The 18,964-nt window shown below is 34.5% G+C and overlaps 2 protein-coding genes across 2 annotated transcripts; both read left to right on the plus strand.

The window, feature by feature from the left end:
• The first annotated feature begins 5,358 nt into the window (after nucleotides 1-5,358).
• On the plus strand, nucleotides 5,359-6,095 carry LOC149550947 (ethylene-responsive transcription factor 1-like). The gene has a single exon (XM_089786510.1). The coding sequence runs from the start codon at nucleotides 5,440-5,442 to the stop codon at nucleotides 5,941-5,943; it is 504 nt and encodes a 167-aa protein (XP_089642636.1). The 5' UTR covers nucleotides 5,359-5,439; the 3' UTR covers nucleotides 5,944-6,095.
• Nucleotides 6,096-16,649: 10,554 nt separating this feature from the next.
• LOC149550948 (uncharacterized) lies at nucleotides 16,650-17,527 on the plus strand. Its single transcript, XM_089790029.1, has 2 exons — nucleotides 16,650-16,675; nucleotides 16,732-17,527. The coding sequence occupies exons 1-2, from the start codon at nucleotides 16,650-16,652 to the stop codon at nucleotides 17,372-17,374; spliced, it is 669 nt and encodes a 222-aa protein (XP_089646155.1). The 3' UTR covers nucleotides 17,375-17,527.
• Nucleotides 17,528-18,964: the final 1,437 nt, after the last annotated feature.

The raw sequence follows: 18,964 nt of genomic DNA on the forward strand, positions 1-18,964 counted from the left end.
AATATGTGGTGATTTTCAAGTTGATAGAGGAGGCTACTGGTCTATTTTGTGAAGGTGCTAAGGTGGAAATGAAAGGATCTAGTGACTATAACAAATTTAGGAAATTTATTTTTGAAGAAATAAAAGAAGGGTTATTTTAAATAATAGATATGAGTGTCTTTCTCCCTCATCCATTTTTTGGGTATGTCTCAGATCATAGTGTGCCAAAAAGTGGTGAACTAAATATTATTTAGTTCTAAAATGCCTCAATGCATTTCAAAATGTATTCCAATTTTCTTCCCACCCATCCTGATACCAAACCTTAAAAATAATACCTTTACAAGGCCTATTATATCTTTGGATAGCAACCCTACAAGACCAACTTTAAACAATTCCCAAAAAGGTGTTTTTCGCCTATTCTTGTGTGTTTTCTACTTCAAACATGTAGCTGACAACTTTTTTCACCCAAATTGGATGAAATGAAAAGAGTTTCTTAAAAATGTTTTGACCTTTCCATAAATGTACTATCTATTAAATTATGAGTTTAGTAAGCAATTATTACTTATTTTCTAATGAAGTTACATATAAAGTGTTGATTGACACACTAATTTAAAAATAAATATAACTTTCAAATGGCATATCATTTTTGAAATCCAAAAGATGAACCACATTATATGTTTCTTCTACTATAACGAATTTTTAAAATAAAATTTGTAGAGTTTTGAATTATTTAAGGTGGTCAGACATGAGGTTTTTTTAATTCCAAAAATACCATAGTAGAAAATTAATAATTATTTATTTATTTAGAATAAAAATACAAAAAAATATGTGTCACATCTATGAATGAGTCTAATTCTTATATCTAGAATCTTCCTAAAAAAATATTATCATTTGATTTTTCTTAAGGTGGTCAAACATACATCTACATATTTTTGTCCTAAAATTTTTGTACTATTGCATTAAAATTAAAAATTTTGACCAATCAATTTTTATTTTTTCAGATAAGACCTAGACATTTAGAAACTAAGTTCAATTTCCTTGAGATTTTTTTTCTATTAACTTTTTTATAGAAAGTTTAGAACAAGTTGAAAATTCCATGTCAAGTTGACATAACCCTGATTTGTTGATTTTTCATTACCAGTTAAGGGCATAGTTTGGGTGACCATGATCCTACACATACCCTTCTATCATCTGTATGTAATTTATAAAGTACTTTACTCTAGAATGGAGATTTACTACCTATCATGGTTATCACTTTCCTTTGTTAAGTATGTTGAGAAATGATGAAAAAATTAATGTTCCTTTCTTTTTAATTTCTCCCTAGTTAATAGTATAGCTAATGAGGACAAACTATCACTCCATTAGGGTCTAACCCTTGTCCTATACTAGCATGTTTATTCACAATAACCTTGTTTAGGTCATTGTCTTATTACTAATGAAAATCCCCTACCTAATCATTGGTCCTCTATTCAAATTGAAGGAATAGTGTCAAGACCTTTGGCTGAAAATATCCCTTCCTCCTCAGGAGGAAAAATCTAAAATGGGAAAAAATCCACAAATAATCAACCTAAAACCAAATCCCTCGAAGAATCGTTGCTAAATGAAACCTCTATTAAACACAAAAATGCCTCTACTAAGAGTAGTCTAGTGGGGACCCCTAAGAAAAGTAGAATCATTAAATAGATAATTGAAATTGATAATTAGGACTCAAAGGGAAATTATGACGGTGTATAGGGAAAAACTATGGCTCTAGACTACACAATTAATTGATAAATTTTTCTAGACTTGGGAACAAAATGTGAAGAGTTACAAAGAAGAGAGTAAGGATGATATCTAGGAAACCAAAGAGTAGAAATGACCTATGAGAGTGAAGTTGAAGAAACCCTTGAAAAGGTGGAGGACAGTGTTACTAAGGATGAAGACCATTAAACTAAATAAGTGGAGATAGACGAAGAGGAGTAGGACAATTAGGAAGCTCAAAATGAGGCTGACTTGGGACTGAATGATAATATCCTAAGAACTAAACAACAAGTCAAGAAAGGTAAAACCCGAGATGATCCTTTGATTAAATTGTAAAGCTAGATGGACCTTATGGAATGAAATTTCTCTTATGATATTAAGGATCTCAATGATAAGATCAATATCCTCAACAAAAGTTTGAGGAGGCCATTACTGGTATTGAGCTCAGGGTTACAACTTCTACTATATGCAGGGTTTAGAAAGAGATGACAAGAAGAGTTGTCATTGGGAGCATCATGGGAAGGAGCAATTTGAAGAAGGTTGGTTAGATTGTGGATAAAAATGATGATGAAGAAAAGCATCTTGAGGATGTCACAAACTAGTCAAAGGACCTCAAAATCCTAGTTAATGACTGATAAAATATCAAAAAGGCCTAATGGTTGTGGCTTTGTTTATTTAGTTCCTACCCAAGTTTTAGATACTAGATTTACTATGTTAAGTTTTCTTTTAATTTTTCTTTGTTGTTGTATTCTCCCTTGTACTTATTTCGAAAAACATCTTAAACTTATCTTTTACCTGAACTTGGGGTCCCAATGCTAGTTTGGCTAGAAAACTTTTATGGGCTTAAGTAATTTGAGTATTATTATTTGGGACATGAATTACTCTAAACTTATGGCTTTTTTTTAATTAATTTTGATGACTAGTTCGGCTTTGGTTGTTTGGCCCAGTGTTATTCTATGTGGCTTGTTTGTAATTGCCTAGGGTAGTGAAGACTAATGTTATAATACTATATACTCAAGTTTGGGACCCTTTTCCTATCTCTTATAATAAAAAATAGAGGAACTTTCCAACATAATTTTTTTTATATCAACTTGTTTAATATTTACTATACCCAAATAAGAGAGGCTCAACCATTCATCTAAACCATCTTAGTTGGCATCACACCACATAGAAAAATACCCTATGAGGGCTAGAAAATGAGGAAGGAATATTAGGATTTGAGTGGACTATAGATGGATTTTTTGAGAGATTAGGCTTAGGGGGGATTATCAAAACCAAGAGATTGGGGATATTTATGTGCAATAATTTATGTCTATACAAGGAGTTTTAAAGAAAGCAAGTGGAATTGTATTAGCTCCTAATGTAAAGGAAGGAACTAAAGATGATAGAAGAATAGCTTGAATACCAGCAACCCTACTAGATAAATTAGGATTAAGAGGACATTTGGTAAAAATAACTAGGAGGTGAATGCCTTTCTCAAGGCCAAGGAGAGGCCCTCCTTTGGAAGAAAGGTTTATTTTCCATGAGAGGGGATTATGCCTTCTATTCACCTTTTCTCTAGGACATTCTAATTTCCCATTTGAAGTATGGCTTCAAGGAAAACCTTCTTTTTATGGGATTTACATGTCACCAAGTGCCAATCTCTACCAAGGATAGCAGAGGAGGGGCGAAACTTTGGAGAAGAAAACAAGAGGATCCACATCCTTCATATAAGAAGGGGAGGGATCGAATAATAGCAAGGAGATGAATCAAACCAAAGAAGAACAAAGAAAAGCTAAGCCTTCTATATTTATTTCTTACATAATAATTAAATAATTGACACTAAAAAAATCATATAGCCACCCTCTTTACCGCTAATAGTTAGTAGTGTTAAGGTTGTTGATTTAATTATATTTGAATGAAATTATTTGATTAATGTCAATAAAATAGTTCTACAAACCTTGATAAATGGTGATTTGTTAAATATGAGAAAACTTTGTCAATATCTATAAAACTCATTACAAGTTTTTTTTTTATGAATAGTCCCTTTCAATTAATTTTAAAAAAAAGTTACCTATTCACAAAAAAAAAAAGTGTCAAGAGATACAAGGACCACCCCGCGAGAGTTTAAACGCTGAGAGATCAAAAACTTAACTACTCGTAAAAAAAACATATAAGAAGCCCTTAGACTCCAAGAGCAGCGCCAATTGAAAGAAGGGATCACAATCATCATAATCCCAAACAGCATAAGTGTTAATGAGTGACTTAGAGGAGCCCTTACTCAATATTGGAAAACTTTGTCAATATCTATTAAACTCATTACCTACAAACATAAAAGCTACTAGAACATAATTATTTGCTGACTGATTCAAATTTAAGGCTAACAAGCACCTTTAAAATATACAAATAATGCGCTAAAGTCATGGAAGTCATGCCTCGAAAGCATCTGATCAAAGTTAAGTTCAACACAACATAAAGTAAAAAACTCCCCCCCTAGACAGTAAATCTGTAAATGGCTTGGTAAAGAAATCCAAAAAGTTGGGGTAGGTAAAATATTCGCCCTTCCTCTAATAAAACAATACGACTGGAAAGTCTTTGTTTTATTTCGTACGCAAGCTTTGATGGGACAATCTATAGACCTTTCAAAGATACAACATATTCTTGCAGGTCCCCTATTAATCGAACCACTTTACATGTTTTTCCCTTCCACAAAAAGAATGCAAAACTTTTTAGCATTTTAAATTACAAAACTGCAAGCTATCCCATCATAGAACACTTCTATTTTGCTTTCGATTCTGTTATTCGCAGTCCTAAATAAAAATTTTAAATACATATAATGTCTACCTATGGTCTTTTTTTAATCAAATTGTATATGGGAAGCTAAAGTATATAATTATTTTTTAAAAATACAGCAGAAAAAGAAGCAATTAGCCAAGTCGATCAAAAATAATATTTAATGCATTCAACTTTACTTTAGGGTCCATTTGGTTCCTGGAAGATGACAAGAATTGGCTTTTTCAAAACCCGGATTTGAAGATTTGTGCGTTTGTTTCAAAATTTGCAAAATGGAATTAGCATACGTGACTTCCAATTTTGCCTCAAAACCAGGTTTTGTGACTTCTTAAAAAAAGTAAGAATTGAAAATCAAAACCTGGTTTTGTTTTTTAAGGTGTGCAAAAACAATAGATTGGACTACTTTTTGAAATTTACCTTTGACTTCCAATTTTGCCTCAAAACCAGGTTTTGTGACTTCTTAAAAAAAGTAAGAATTGAAAATCAAAACCTGGTTTTGTTTTTTAAGGTGTGCAAAAACAATAGATTGGACTACTTTTTGAAATTTACCTTCAACTCCAAGCTTACGCATAAAAATGTGTCTTCACACGCATCTTCCGAGTGAAACAAACAGTTTCAGTAAAATCTCAAAAATCGGAATGAAGATATACAAAACCTTGATTTAGCTAAACCAAGGTTTGTACAAATCCGAGTTTTTTAAATTCCACGAACCAAACGGACCCTTAAAGAATACTCCAGAAGAAGCAACAATTACTCGAGTCTCAGCGGCCATGGACTTGGCGGCGTTTTCTGCCACGTGGGAAATGAACATTGATGTTAATAACGGATTCAATGGTTTTGACTGCTTTCCAGGCTCGTAGGGCTTATTAAAGTTTTAAACAATTACGCCTCTCAACAAAAACAAGAAGAGGAATAAAAACCGCAACCAGACGAGAAGAAATTGCAGGAATGGATATCCGTAGCATAAGCCGCTATTTGTATGGTGACCAGGTGGATGATATTTCTTTGGGAAAAGCTGCCCCCGATTTAGGCCAAGGAAGGAATTTGATGACCGTATTGGGCCCTACATTTACAGAGAGCACAACCGCTACAGTTAACTTTACAGAAAATGGAGACCAAAAGCCTCCGAATCGGTATAGGGGAGTTAGAAAGCGGCCATGGGGAAAATTTGCAGCTGAAATAAGAGATCCAGCTAAACAGGGGGCTAGAGTTTGGCTCGGCACCTTCCAAACCGCTGAAGAAGCGGCCCTCGCATATGACCGTGCCGCCTTCCGAATGCGTGGATCGAAAGCCGTGCTTAGCTTTCCAGATCAGATCGCCAATTTGAGTCAGCCGCCGCAAGGCCGAAGTGATTTAGCAGTTGGTCATATGGAGAGCAATTGTAGCTCTAGAAAGAGGGGCAGAGAAGAGACTGAGGCAACGGAGATGATGGAGGAATTGCAATGTGACTGAATTTGAGATTCCAAGTTGAAAAGAAGGAAAAATCTGGAATTATAGGAACAATAGTTATGGTCTTTTCTGGAAGTGATCTGGATTAATGGCCCATATAAAAAAATTATATGTAACTCATTTTCATCTAGTCTATTATATTGTTTTTTTCTTCATGATCTCTAAAGACATGAGTCAAAGAGTAAAGTTTGATGACATGAGAATACAAGAAGGTGAAGATATTGATAGCTATGTCAAGTGGGTGAAGGATGTCATGCTAGCTAATAGAGCATGTAGAGGCATACTACAAGAAGATGAGTGTGTGCGAAAGACATTGAGAACCTTGCAACCCAAATATGATATAAGGGTGTCAACCATTTAAGCTAAGAATAATAGATAAGATGGAAGTATCTCTTGATTCCTTGGTAGGAATTCTCATTGAATTTGAGCTTAGCAACTTTGCCAACAGTAAACCACCTAAGGTTGAAACTACTTTTGAGGCCTAAGTTGCACTCTTTGCAACCCAAAAAAATGAGAGAGGAGCAAAGCACATCCAGGTATAAGAAAGAAATAAAGAGCCTATATGATGAAGAAGCCAAACAAAAAGAGCTTGAGGCTCTATTTGCAAAACGAATGGTCAGAGGAAAAGGGTAGTACAAAGGTAAGATAACATTCAAATGCTTTAACTCCAAAAGCATAGGAAATTATGTCTACAGATGTCAAGAACCTATGAGGAAGTAGATCAACAACTAGAGAGAGAATAAAAATTAGAAGGGAACCTAGAAAAGGTGATCAAACTCCAAAGGAAAGGAGAAGTGATGTTGCATTGTTGAAGAAGGTGTGACTGATGAAGAGTCAACTAGTGATGATGATGAGGATGATGATGAAGTATCCTTTGTTTCTATCATAGAAGAAAAGGTGGAGAAAGCCTTGATAACCAATAGCAGTATTTAAAAGAATTGGACAATAGATAGTGGTTATTTTCACCACATGTGTAGTGACAAGAGCAAGTTCTACAAGGTCAAGGCCTATGGTGGAGGAATAGTGAAGTTTGGAAACAAATCACAATGCATAGTGATATATAAGGGTATTGTATCCCTAAATGAATCCACTACTTGTAAAGATGTATATCTGGTGGAAGGATTAAAGTATAACCTATTGGGTATGGCCTAACTAATGGACAAAGGTTATAAGTTTGTGTTTAACAAAGAGTCTTGTAGAATATTTGACAAGACAAGAAAAATCTTAGCTACATGAGAATGAAGAAAAGGTAATATTTTCTACCTCAATATTTATTATAATAATTATATGGTAGCTATCAACAATAATAGTTTCTTGTAGCATAGGAGGATAAGTCATGTGAGTTTTGGAGGCATTGTCAAAGTGGGAAGGAAAAAATCTATAAGGGGTTTACCCACCATTACCAAACCTGACAATGTCATCTGTAAAGATTGTCAACTAGGAAAGTTGGCAAGTTCTAGTTTTCTAGCAACTCACCTACTTCTAAACATGTACTAGATCTAGTTCATGTACTAACAAGTGTTTTATCCCATGACGATCTAGAGTGTATTTGGTGATTATTTTTCAAGTATGATGTGGAAAGGGAGACTAGTAGATTCAAAGTATACAAAGAAAAAGTGGAAAGGGAGATTGGTAGATCATTGAAGTGCTTGAGATCAGATCGAGGAGGTGAAATCACCACACAAGAGTTTGATGGTTACTATGAGGAGCATGGAATCAAAAGAAAAATGTTGTAGAAAGAAGAAATAAAACCATCATAGATTATTGTAGAACATTGATTATTCAGAATAATGTTCAACAAATCTACTAAAGATAAGTTTTAAGCATGTTCATGTACACTTTGAACATGGTACAAGTGAAGCAGGGGGAAAATAAAACTTCCTATGAACTGTGGTTTGGTCACACATCATTTTTTAGATATTTCAAGTTATTCAAAACAAAATGCTACATTAAGAGAGATGTATACTAAGGAAGATTTCAACCTAAGAGTGATGAGGGTATCATTTTGGGATGTACTCTACAAAAAGTAGAGCTAAATTCCTAGACAAACAAGATTTTGAAATCTTCCAATGTAAAGGTGGATGAATTCAAGGAGAAGAATGAAGATAGCTCTTGAAATAAATTGAAAACTACAAGCAATTTGACTATATCCCACTAAGTGATACGATGAAGAGATTACTAGTAAAGGAGGAACCTATACAAGAAATTTTATTGGCTCAAGAAGAAGAAGCTCAACATGAAGAGAAAAGAGTAGAAGCACCTAAAGGGGGACCAATATTAGCTACCTATGCCAGGAGGCACCACTCAGCTGACTAGATCATCAGAGACAAGGATGTCAGAGTGATAATCACAAGAGAGGTGACAGAGATAGTATGTCTTCTCTCACACACAAACCCCAAAACTAGAGGGGAACTCTTAAAGATGAAGATTGGAGAAAGGCCATGGAGGAGGACATTGATCAAATAGTGGATAATGACACATGGATCTTTGTAACTCAACTAGAAGACAAAAATATCATTGGTACAAAATGGGTGTTCCAAAACAAGATGAATGAGCACGGAGAGGTAGCCAAAAACAAGGCAAGAATTATTTGCAAACATTGTGCACAAGAAGAAGGAATAGACTATGGAGAAACATTTGCACTTATGCGTAGACTAGAAATAGTTAGAATACTCCTAGCAGTTGCAACATACAATAACTTCAAAGTGTATCTGATGAACAAAAAGTTTGCATTCCTAGATGAAATTCTAGAAGAGGAACTGTATATGGAGAAACCTGAGGGGTTTGAGGACATACAAAATTAAAACCAAGTATGTAGATTGAGAAAAGCCATGTATGGATTGAAACATGTGCCCAAAACATGGTTTGAGAGACTACACTCATACTTGATAAGGATTGGGTTCATCAGAACCAGTGGCAACTACAATCTATACATGAAGCAAGAAACAAAAACAAGTTTGATAATTATAGAAATTAGTGTGGATGATATCATCATTGGAGTATATGATAAACTAAACACTAATTTAACCAAAGTAATGAACAAATAATTCAAAATGTCCATGATTGGACAAATGAATTTATTCATTAGACTTCAAGCTTCCTAAATGCACAGAAGGATCTTCATAGAGTAGACAAAATATGTGAAGGAAATAATGAAGACAATCGGCATGGAGGAAGTGAAACTAGTAGGTGCTCCAATTGTGTCTAGTTGTAAGCCCTCAAAGGAGGATGAAAGCCCTCAATATAATGATACACTTTACTGATCCATGATTGGTAAACTATAGTGTGTCATGCACAAAAGACTAGACATTGCACAAGAAGTTGGAATTGTAGCTAGATTTTCTACCAACCCAAAGGAATCACACATGGCAGTTGTGAAGAGGAACTTTAGGTGTCAAAAGAGCTAAGGAATAAGGCCTATAGTCCCTCGCAAGGGAAACATTGAGATTAGTTTCTTCACTTGTGATGTTGATTGGTTGAGGAATATAGATCATGAAAACAACACAATAGGTGGTGCATTATTTGTTGGAGGAAGAATGGTTGCATGGGCCAACAAGAAGTAGAACTACATATCATTGTCAATGGTTGAAGAAGAATATGTTTCTAAAGAAATGAATTGCACTCAAGTTATTTTGATCAAACAACTACTTGGAGAAATTCTAGAGAAAATGGAGGAACCAGTACTTATCAAATCTTATAACACTAGTGCAATCAACATATCTTAAAATATGGTGATGCAGTCATAGACAAAGCACATGTCAATTAAGTACCATTTTCCAAGGGATAAAGAGAAAGAAAAAGAGGTTAGGTTGGAATATGTACCAACCAAGGAGAAATTTGTTGATGTCTTTACAAAGTCTCTTCAAATGGATAATTTCAAGTGTCTAAGAGAAAGGTAAGGGGTATTACCCTTATCCAACCTGAACTAAGAGTGGACAAGAAGACATCAATCCACAATTAAACAATGAAGAAATCTAATACTAAATTTTTGTAGAAAAAGGGACTACTCCGTAGGGGGAGAATTTGAGAGAATATAATAAATTAAAAGATGGTCTCCTTTGGTATCAATTTTTTCAAAGGGGGAGAAGTTGAGAGGAACAAAAGAAGAGAGACATAGGCGAAGATCTAAAGAAAAAGAAACAAAAGGAGTTGATAGAAGAAAGTGTGAGAAGAACACAAGGGAGAATATGGGAGGAGCCACAAAACAATCAAAGCATGTGGATACATTATATCAAGGGGAGATGTTGAAAGAAGGCAAGTAAAGGAAAGGCACCAAAATAATGAATGATAAAATGCTTAAGTGATGTCATCAATGCCAAAGGGGGAGATTTTTGGAATAACTATCATGAACAATGAATATCGACTAGTAGATAGACTTGTAGACTTAATTATCAAAGGTATTGTCATTGGTGTTAAGGAACATAAAGGAACTAAGATTGGTAGTGAGAAATGACTGGCGAAGTAAATTGATGTGTGATAGTAGTTCACAAGGGTGATTAGAGAAGAGAAGAAGTGTGGGCCCAATAGAGGAGGTGACAAAGCTAATCCACTTAGATGAAGTATGCTAAGTAAAGTCTATATGAGTAAAAGGATGCCAAAGAAGAAAGAAAAGAAGATCAACTAGTAGCCAAACAAGATAGTTTGGCCAAGTCAACAAGAAAAGCATAGATCAAGATACAGTCTATGACTTCCACGTCAAGAGGAGGGTAGGAGTACACTCATCATTGCACTTAATGGTGATGGGTAAACATGTCAAGGAATAGTCAAAATAATTAAAAATTGAATTCTTTCCAACAAGATCATGTCATTGAAGACACGTAACACCCATGACTCTAGTATAAACATGCTACATTTAACAAGAGCAATGCACTACTATAGTGGGAAGTTGAGCTAGTAGTAGGGGTGAGAATTCAAGTTATAAATTTGTAGATTAGGGCTTCTAAGTGAAGTTATAAGAAAGTATAAGAAGGATACAAAGTTGAAAGAGAAGAGATTAGATTACTGACTAATTAACTAGAGAGCTAAAAGAGTCAAGATAAGTGTAATCTCAAGGCATAAGGAATAATGGCATAGAGAAGTCAATGAGAAATAGTTAATGTTATAGGGAGAAGCCAACAAGCCCCAACAACATAAAGGTTATTGTGTGCAAAGAGAAAGGAGAGTCAAGCCTACTAGTGATCAGAGTCTAAAGTTGTAGAGCCAAGAGAAGGAAAATCATAGTTCCAAACAAGTCAAGAGAGTTGAAGCAGGATCTATTTCAAGCTAAGTGTATTAGCTACTTTTTAGACCATTCCTTGTTATTTACTAATCATTACAATGGTAAATCCCATCGAGGGTGGACCCTAATAAGTTCTTTTTACAAAAACCCATAACAAGGTGACACATTAACTTGTGTTCTGAACTCCTTTAACTAAGTTGTTCCTAATAGGGAAAGACTCCAAAAAGCCTTTTCAAAATTCCTTAGCATGGTGGCACCTAATAATGTCTTTGTAATATTATAATAGAGATAAACCCTTGACGAGATGCAGTTCAAGAGAGTGCAATATTTGTGAGGATCAACTCACAAAGAATGGTTTACCCTAGGAAGGTTTCCTTGAGATAATTAATCTTTTATGTTTCGCTATCTTATCATTCTTTTTTTTTGCTTAATCCTAGTCGACTAAGTTATAGTCAGCATAAACCTATAGACAAGTATGGAGTGTGATAGAGAGTAAAAAGTTTGTACTAGTGAGTATATTGATTCAACCCCACCTTCCCCCCCTCCAACACTCTTAGTATATGTACTTGTGGGAGGACCAACAAGGTGGCCCTACAAAGCATGTTCAACTATGAAATTGAAGGGAAATACTCTATAATAAGGAAATTTGGGAGGTTTTCAAAAGAGTCAGACTTGATAATAATATCTAACCAATGCAAAGCTATAATAGTTTACTATCTTCAAAATTTCTAACTCTTGGTAAAAAATCCAGATGACTTCGAAAGAGTCAAATTTTTGGATATTTTGTAATTGATAAAGGAGGCTATTGGTCTATTTTGTGAAGGTGCTAAGGTGGAAATGCAAGGCTCTGGTAACTACAGTGAATTCAGGCACAATTTTTTTGAAGATACAAAAGAACCAGCAAAGGTTAAATTAAATAATGGATATGAGTGTCTCTCTCTCCCTCATCCATTTTCTATTTTCTGTATGTTAGTAATGAAGTACTTTACTCTAGAAGGGAGATTTACTATTTATCATGGTTATTAGTTTCCTTTGTTAAATATGTTGAGACACAATGAAAACATGAACATTCCTTTCCTTTTGTATTCCTCCTTGGTTAATAGTATAGGTAATGGGGACAAACCATCGCTCCATCAGGGTCTAATCTTTTTCCTGTACTAGTATTTTTTTCCAACAACCTTGTTTAGGTAATTTTCGTACTAGTAATGAAAATCCCCTACTTAATCCTTGGTCCTCTATCCAAAATGAAAGAATAGGGCCAGGCACTTCAGCTGAAAATATCTCTTCCTCCTCATGAGGAAAAAGATAAAATAAGAAAAAATCCACAATTAATCAACCCAAAACCCAATCCCTTGAAGAATCGTTGTTGAATGAAACCCTTGCTAAATGCAAAATTGCTTCTACTAAGAGTAGTTTGGTGGGGACCCCTAAGAAAAGTAGGATCATGAAAGAGATAATTGAAGTTAAAAATTAGCTCGCATAGGGTAATTTTGAGGGTGAAGAGGAAAAAGCCAAAACTATGGCTTCAGATGAGATAATTAATTCTAGCTTTGGGGAGAGAAGGTTTTCTAGACTTAGGAACAAAACACATAACAATTACAAAGAAGAGAGTAAGGATGATACCTAGGAAACCAGAGAGTAGAAACAACCTATGAGATTAAAGTTGAAGAAACCCTTGAAAAGGTGGAGGATAGTGCTACTAAGGATGAAGACTATTAAGTTGAAGAAGTGGAGGAGATATAAGAAGAGGCATAGGACACTAAGGAAGCTCAAAATGAGGGTGACTTGAGAATGAATGATGATATCCCAGGCACTAAAAAACAAGTCAAGAAAGGTGAAATGCAAGAGGATCATTTGATTAAAGTGTAGAGCAAGATAGACTTTATGGAGAAGAATTTCTCTTGCAATATTAAGGATCACTTTGATAAGGTTAATATCCTCAACAAAATTTTTGAGAAGGCCATTACTAATATTGAGCTTAGGGTTGCAGTTTCTACTATATGCAAGGTTTAGAAAGAGATGATAAGAAGGGTTATCTTCAAGAGCATCATGGGAAGGAGAAAGCTGAACAAGGTTGGTCTGATTGTGGATGAAAGGGATGATGAAGAAAATAGTCTTGAGGATGTCACAAATTGGTTGGAGGACCTCAAAATCCTAGTTAATGACTAGGATAACATGAAAAAGGCCTAATGGTTGCAGCTCTGTTTATTTAGATATTGTGCTAGTTTTAAATAATATATGTACTATCTTAAATTTTCTGTTAGTTTTTCTTTGTTGTTGTTTTCTCCCTTGTACTTATTTTGAGAAAAAACTTAACTACCTTTTACTTGAACTTGGGGTCCCAATGTTGGTAGGGCTGGAAAAATTTTATGTGCTTAAGGAATTTGAGTATTATGATTTGGGACATGAATTACTCTAAACTTATGGCTAACTTTTTTATTAATTTTGATGACTAGTTGGGCTTTGGTTGTTTGGGCTAGTGTTGTTCTTCTCTATTTCTTAGTTGTACCAACTGGGGGTAGTAAACACTAATGTTACGATACTATCACTCAGGTTTGGGACCCTTTTCCTTACCTCTTATAATAAAAATCAGAGGAACTTTCGAACACAATTTTTCTTTATAAAATTGTTTAATACTTACCAAACCCAAATAAGAGATGCTCCAACATTCATCTAAATCATCTTAGTTGGCACCGCACCATAAAGAAAATACCCTATGAGGGCTAAAAGATGAGGAGGGAATATTAGGGTTTTTGTAGATGGATTTTTTGAGAAATTAGGTTTAGGAGGGATTATCATAACCATGGGATTGGGGATGTCCATGTGCAATAAGAGGGGACCATTTATGTCTGCACAGGGAGCTTCAAAGTATGTGAGTGGAATTCTATTGACTCCTGATGCAAAGGAAGGAATTGAAGATGATAGCATAACAACCTGAATGCCAGCAACCCTGCGAGACAAATTAGGATTAAGAGGAAACTTGGTAAAAATAACTAGGAGGTGAACGCCTTCCTCAAGGGCAAGGAGGTGCCCTCCTTTTGAAGAAATGTTTATTTTCCATGAGAGGGGGTTATGCCTTCTATTCAACTTTTCTCTAGGACAACCTGATTTTTTGATTTGAAGTATGGCTTCAAGGAAAACCATCTTTCTATAGGATTTACATGTCACCAAGTGCAAATCTCTAGCGAGGCCTACAAAGGAGGGGCAAGACTTTGGAGTAGAAAACAAGAGGATCCCCATCCTTCATATAAGAAGGGGTGGAATTAAATAATAGGAAGGAGATGAATTGAACCAAAGAATAATGAAGAAAAGCTAAGCCTTCTATATCTATTTCTTACATATTAATCAAATAATTGACATTAAAAAAATCATATAGCTACCCTCTTCGCCACTAATAGTTAATAGTGTTAAGGATGTTGATTTAATTATATTTGGAAGAAATTATTTTTTAAATGTCAATGAAATAGGCCTACAAGCTTTTGATAAATGGTGATTTATTAAATATGGGAAAACTTTGTTAATATCTATAAAACTCATTACAAGCATTTTTTTTATAAATAGTCCCTTTCAATTAATAAAATTTTTTAATTACATATTTACAAAAAAAAAGGGTGGAGAAATACAAGGATCACCCCACGAGAGTTCAAGGACAGAGGCCAGAAACTTAACTACTCATAATAAAAACATATAAGAAGCCTTGAGGCTGCAAGAGAAACACTAGCCAAAGAGGGAGGATCATGATCTCAGGGGTTAATAAGTGGCTCACAAGAAACCCTTATTGAATATTGGAAAAATTTGTCAATATATATCAAACTCATTACACTCGTTACATGTAAAAAAAAAAAAGAAGCTCCTAGAACATAATTATTTGCTGACTTATTCAAATTTAGGGCTAAGAAACAAATTAAAATATGCAAATAAATGAACTAAAGTCATGCCTGGAAGTCACTTAACCAAACTAAATTCAACACAAAAAAAGCTCCTAGAACATAATTATTTGCTGACTGATTCAAATTTAGGACTAAGAAACAAATTAAAATATGCAAACAAATGCACTAAAGTCGTCCCTGGAAGTCACTTAACCAAAGTAAATTCAACACAAAAAAAGCTCCTAGAACATAATTATTTGCCGACTGATTCAACTTTAGGACTAAGAAACAAATTAAAATATGCAAATAAATGCACTAAAGTCGTACCTGAAAGTCACTTAACCAAAGTAAATTCAACACAAAATAAAGTGAAAAAATCCCTATTCAACACAAAATAAAGTGAAAAAATCCCTCCTAGACAGATCTATAAACAAATTTTCGGAATGGAGGTAGGTAAATATTCGGACTTCCACTAATAAAACAATACGACAGGAAAGTCCTGTTTTCAGTATGCAACCTGCGGTGGGACATTCTAGGTATCTTTACAAGAGACATCCTATTCATCTTTAGCCAGCACGTCGCTTTCAACGGTATTTAAGTTCGTATGAAATTGCTCCTATCGAATCACATACGCATTTGAGAATGAACGCAAGTCTCCCATCACAGAACACTTCTATTTTGCTTTGGATTCTGTTATTCGCAGCCCCTAAATAGATATATTTAATATATCTACCTATGGTCTTTAAAACGAATATAATTAAAAATTGATTGCCCACTTCATATTTTAAATTTAACAATAATTTGAATACATTTTAAAAATATTCTAAATATTTAACAATATATGAAATTTTTTTTTAACAGAGTAAGCTATTATGAATTTAAAATAATAATTTTTAATAATGTATCAAATTAATAAAACAAGTTTCTAAGTTCTTAACATACTTTATTCTATGTTTAGAACATTCTAAGTTCTTATAAATAATATTAAAAATATATAAAAATAAAAAACATAATACTATCAAATAAAATATATATCATACATATATATTTATGATATATTGTACTTGCTTATAATAAAATATGACGGTTTATTAATAAGTTTGAGTCTCATATTTAAGGTTTTAGAAAAAATTAGCCTATCAATCTATATGGTCCATCAAATTCTCAACCTATCATATACAACTCAAAAGTGCAAAAACAGCCATTATGGCCATCAAATTATATTGGCATAGGGACTATATCCCCGATGAGATCCCTCTCCACCATCAGTACGTGTTTTTGGTGTGATGGCAAAATCTACATTGTATTAGAGCACAGGTCATCGGTTTGAGTCCCTCAAGCCCTTTAACCCTTCGTCCCTGTAGACTTGGTATGTAGTGGGTGCAAATCCCACATGATAAATGGTTCTATCCGGCTCCATCATTTTGAGGGTGTTGGCGTAGCGACTATATCCCCGACCATTAGCATGTGAAGGATTGTTGACGTAGCTTAAAAATACTGGAGAAAAAGAAACAATTAACCAAGTCTATCGAAAAAATAATATTCAATGCATTCAACATTCCGAATAACGGAAAAAGACCTTTTTAGAGTTTTTCAATTTTAGCATTCCGGTCTCAGCCGCCATGGACTTGGCGGCGTTTTGTGCCACGTGGGAAATGAACATTGATGGTAATAACGGATTCAATGGTTTTGACTGTTTTCCAGGCTCGTAGGGCTTATTAAAGTTTTCAAGAATTACGCTTCTCAACAAAAACAAGAAGAGGAAGAAAAACCGCAACCAGACGAGAAGAAATTGCAGGAAATTGGAATGGATATCCGTAGCATCAGCCGCTATTTGCTTGGTGAGCAGGTGGATGATGTTTCTTTGGGAAAAGCTGCCTCCGATTTAGGCCAGGGAAGGAATTTGATGGCCGTATTGGGCCCTACATTTACAGAGAGCACAACCGCTACAGTTAACTTTACAGAGAACAAACCCGCTACGGTTACAGAGAATTCTGGTGAAAGTGGAGAGAAAAATCCTCGGAATCGGTATAGGGGAGTTAGAAAGCGGCCATGGGGAAAATTTGCAGCGGAAATAAGAGATCCAGCTAAGCAGGGGGCTAGAGTTTGGCTCGGCACCTTCCAAACGGCTGAAGAAGCGGCCCTCGCATATGACTGTGCCGCCTTCCGAATGCGCGGATCGAAAGCCGTGCTTAACTTTCCAAATCAGATTGCCAATTCGAGTCAGCCATCGCAGGGCCGAAGTGGTTTAGCAGTTGATCATATGGAGAGCAATTGTAGCGCTAGAAAGAGGGGCAGAGAAGAGACTGAGGCAACGGAGATGGTGGAGGAATTGCTACGTGACTGAATTTGAGATTCCAAGTTGAAAGGAAGGAAAAATCGGAACAATAGTTATGGTCTTTTCTGGAAGTGATCTGGATTAATGGCCCATACACAAAAATTATATGTAACTCGTTTTCATCTAGTCGTTTTCTAATGATACCATTTTGATTGTAGTCTATTATATTGTTTTTTTCTTCCTTTTTCAAAAGAGTTACAGGACAGCATCATTCTACTTTGCCTAAATTTAGTTTTGAATAGAATTCTTGAGATGTGCTTCCATTACACTTTTCTTGTGAATTGCAAGTAGTCTTGGTTGAAAAATGGAATTTAGAAATAATGAATAAACACTGCAACAATCAAAATTGATAATAAAAACTGATTACAATAGGTCACTGAGAAATTTTCATGAAGGTTGAACATCGAGAAATTATCTCCTTCCAACATTAGCTTGTGTGGGTGTGGGCATTTATCTGTAAATTTTATATAGTTTTTTGATATGTTAATTCTAGTGTGTTGATGTGTATGTTAATTTAGTGTTTGGATGTGGGTGTGCATTTATGTTTTTGGATTTAGGACAAAATAGGATTTACAAGGACTAAAATTTGTAAAGTAAAAAATTCTATGATATAATCAAAAGAGTCCAAAAGTAGTACTATTATGGAAATGATAGATGAAACATGATAATAGGTTTGCGTATACATTATTAAAATCTTAAATATGAAATTAAATATTAGATAGAACTAGAGAAAAGCAAAGCTGTATAGAAAAACTATTAGATATATGTCTAAAAATGAGTTCTACTAAAAGACAATTTCAGGAGATTTGTCTCATTACTATAGTTCTATATGGTCATGTTTCTGTGAAAATTTAACATGCTTTTAAAAATATGTAAAACAAGAAATGTTGATGTAATGCAAATAGAGTTGAGATTATAAGAAATTTTTTGAATGCCAATGCAAGATACTAATTGCTAATAGTCTTTAAATAGTCTTACACTATTATATGATGTGCAGATGGAAAGGGGAACATGCAAATGAATTATCTAAATTAACTCAATGGCTCGCAACTAAATGTATCTCTTAGGTTAAAAAAATAATAGGAAGATGTCAATGGAGACATACTAAATTCTTACCAAACTAATTATTATTACACCATAGAATAGTAGTCATTCTGAAGGATGGTTAGATGTGGGTACTCTTTCCATAAGAAAAGGGTTTCATTAGTGTCAGTATCTATTAAAATGGGTAGTGGTCAACTCGACTTATAGATCTAGATAGAAAACCTAATGCATTGATAGGGTCAAAAGATGGGATCAATGACTTATAATGATTCAAACCTAGGAAATATGAGATCAAGACAATTGTTCTCATTTGGTTAGATGAGAAGGGGAAGGAGAGGGATTGAGAAGAAAATGAATGGCGAGTATTATCCTTGAAAAATCTGATGGGTGAGATGGGATGGGTATGATCCAAGACCCTTTATAGATGGGAAAGTCATGTTACCCATGTCACATGGTAACAAAGACATATTGCATGTATGCATGTGTACTAGTTGAGGACAAATATAGGGGATATGACTAGGATTTGACATGTGCAAGTATGAGATTACTGATTTT

Source organism: Cupressus sempervirens, chromosome 6, assembly GCF_028749045.1.
Source record: "Cupressus sempervirens isolate cs-2001-9-10 chromosome 6, ASM2874904v1, whole genome shotgun sequence".
NCBI classification, from domain to species: domain Eukaryota; kingdom Viridiplantae; phylum Streptophyta; class Pinopsida; order Cupressales; family Cupressaceae; genus Cupressus; species Cupressus sempervirens.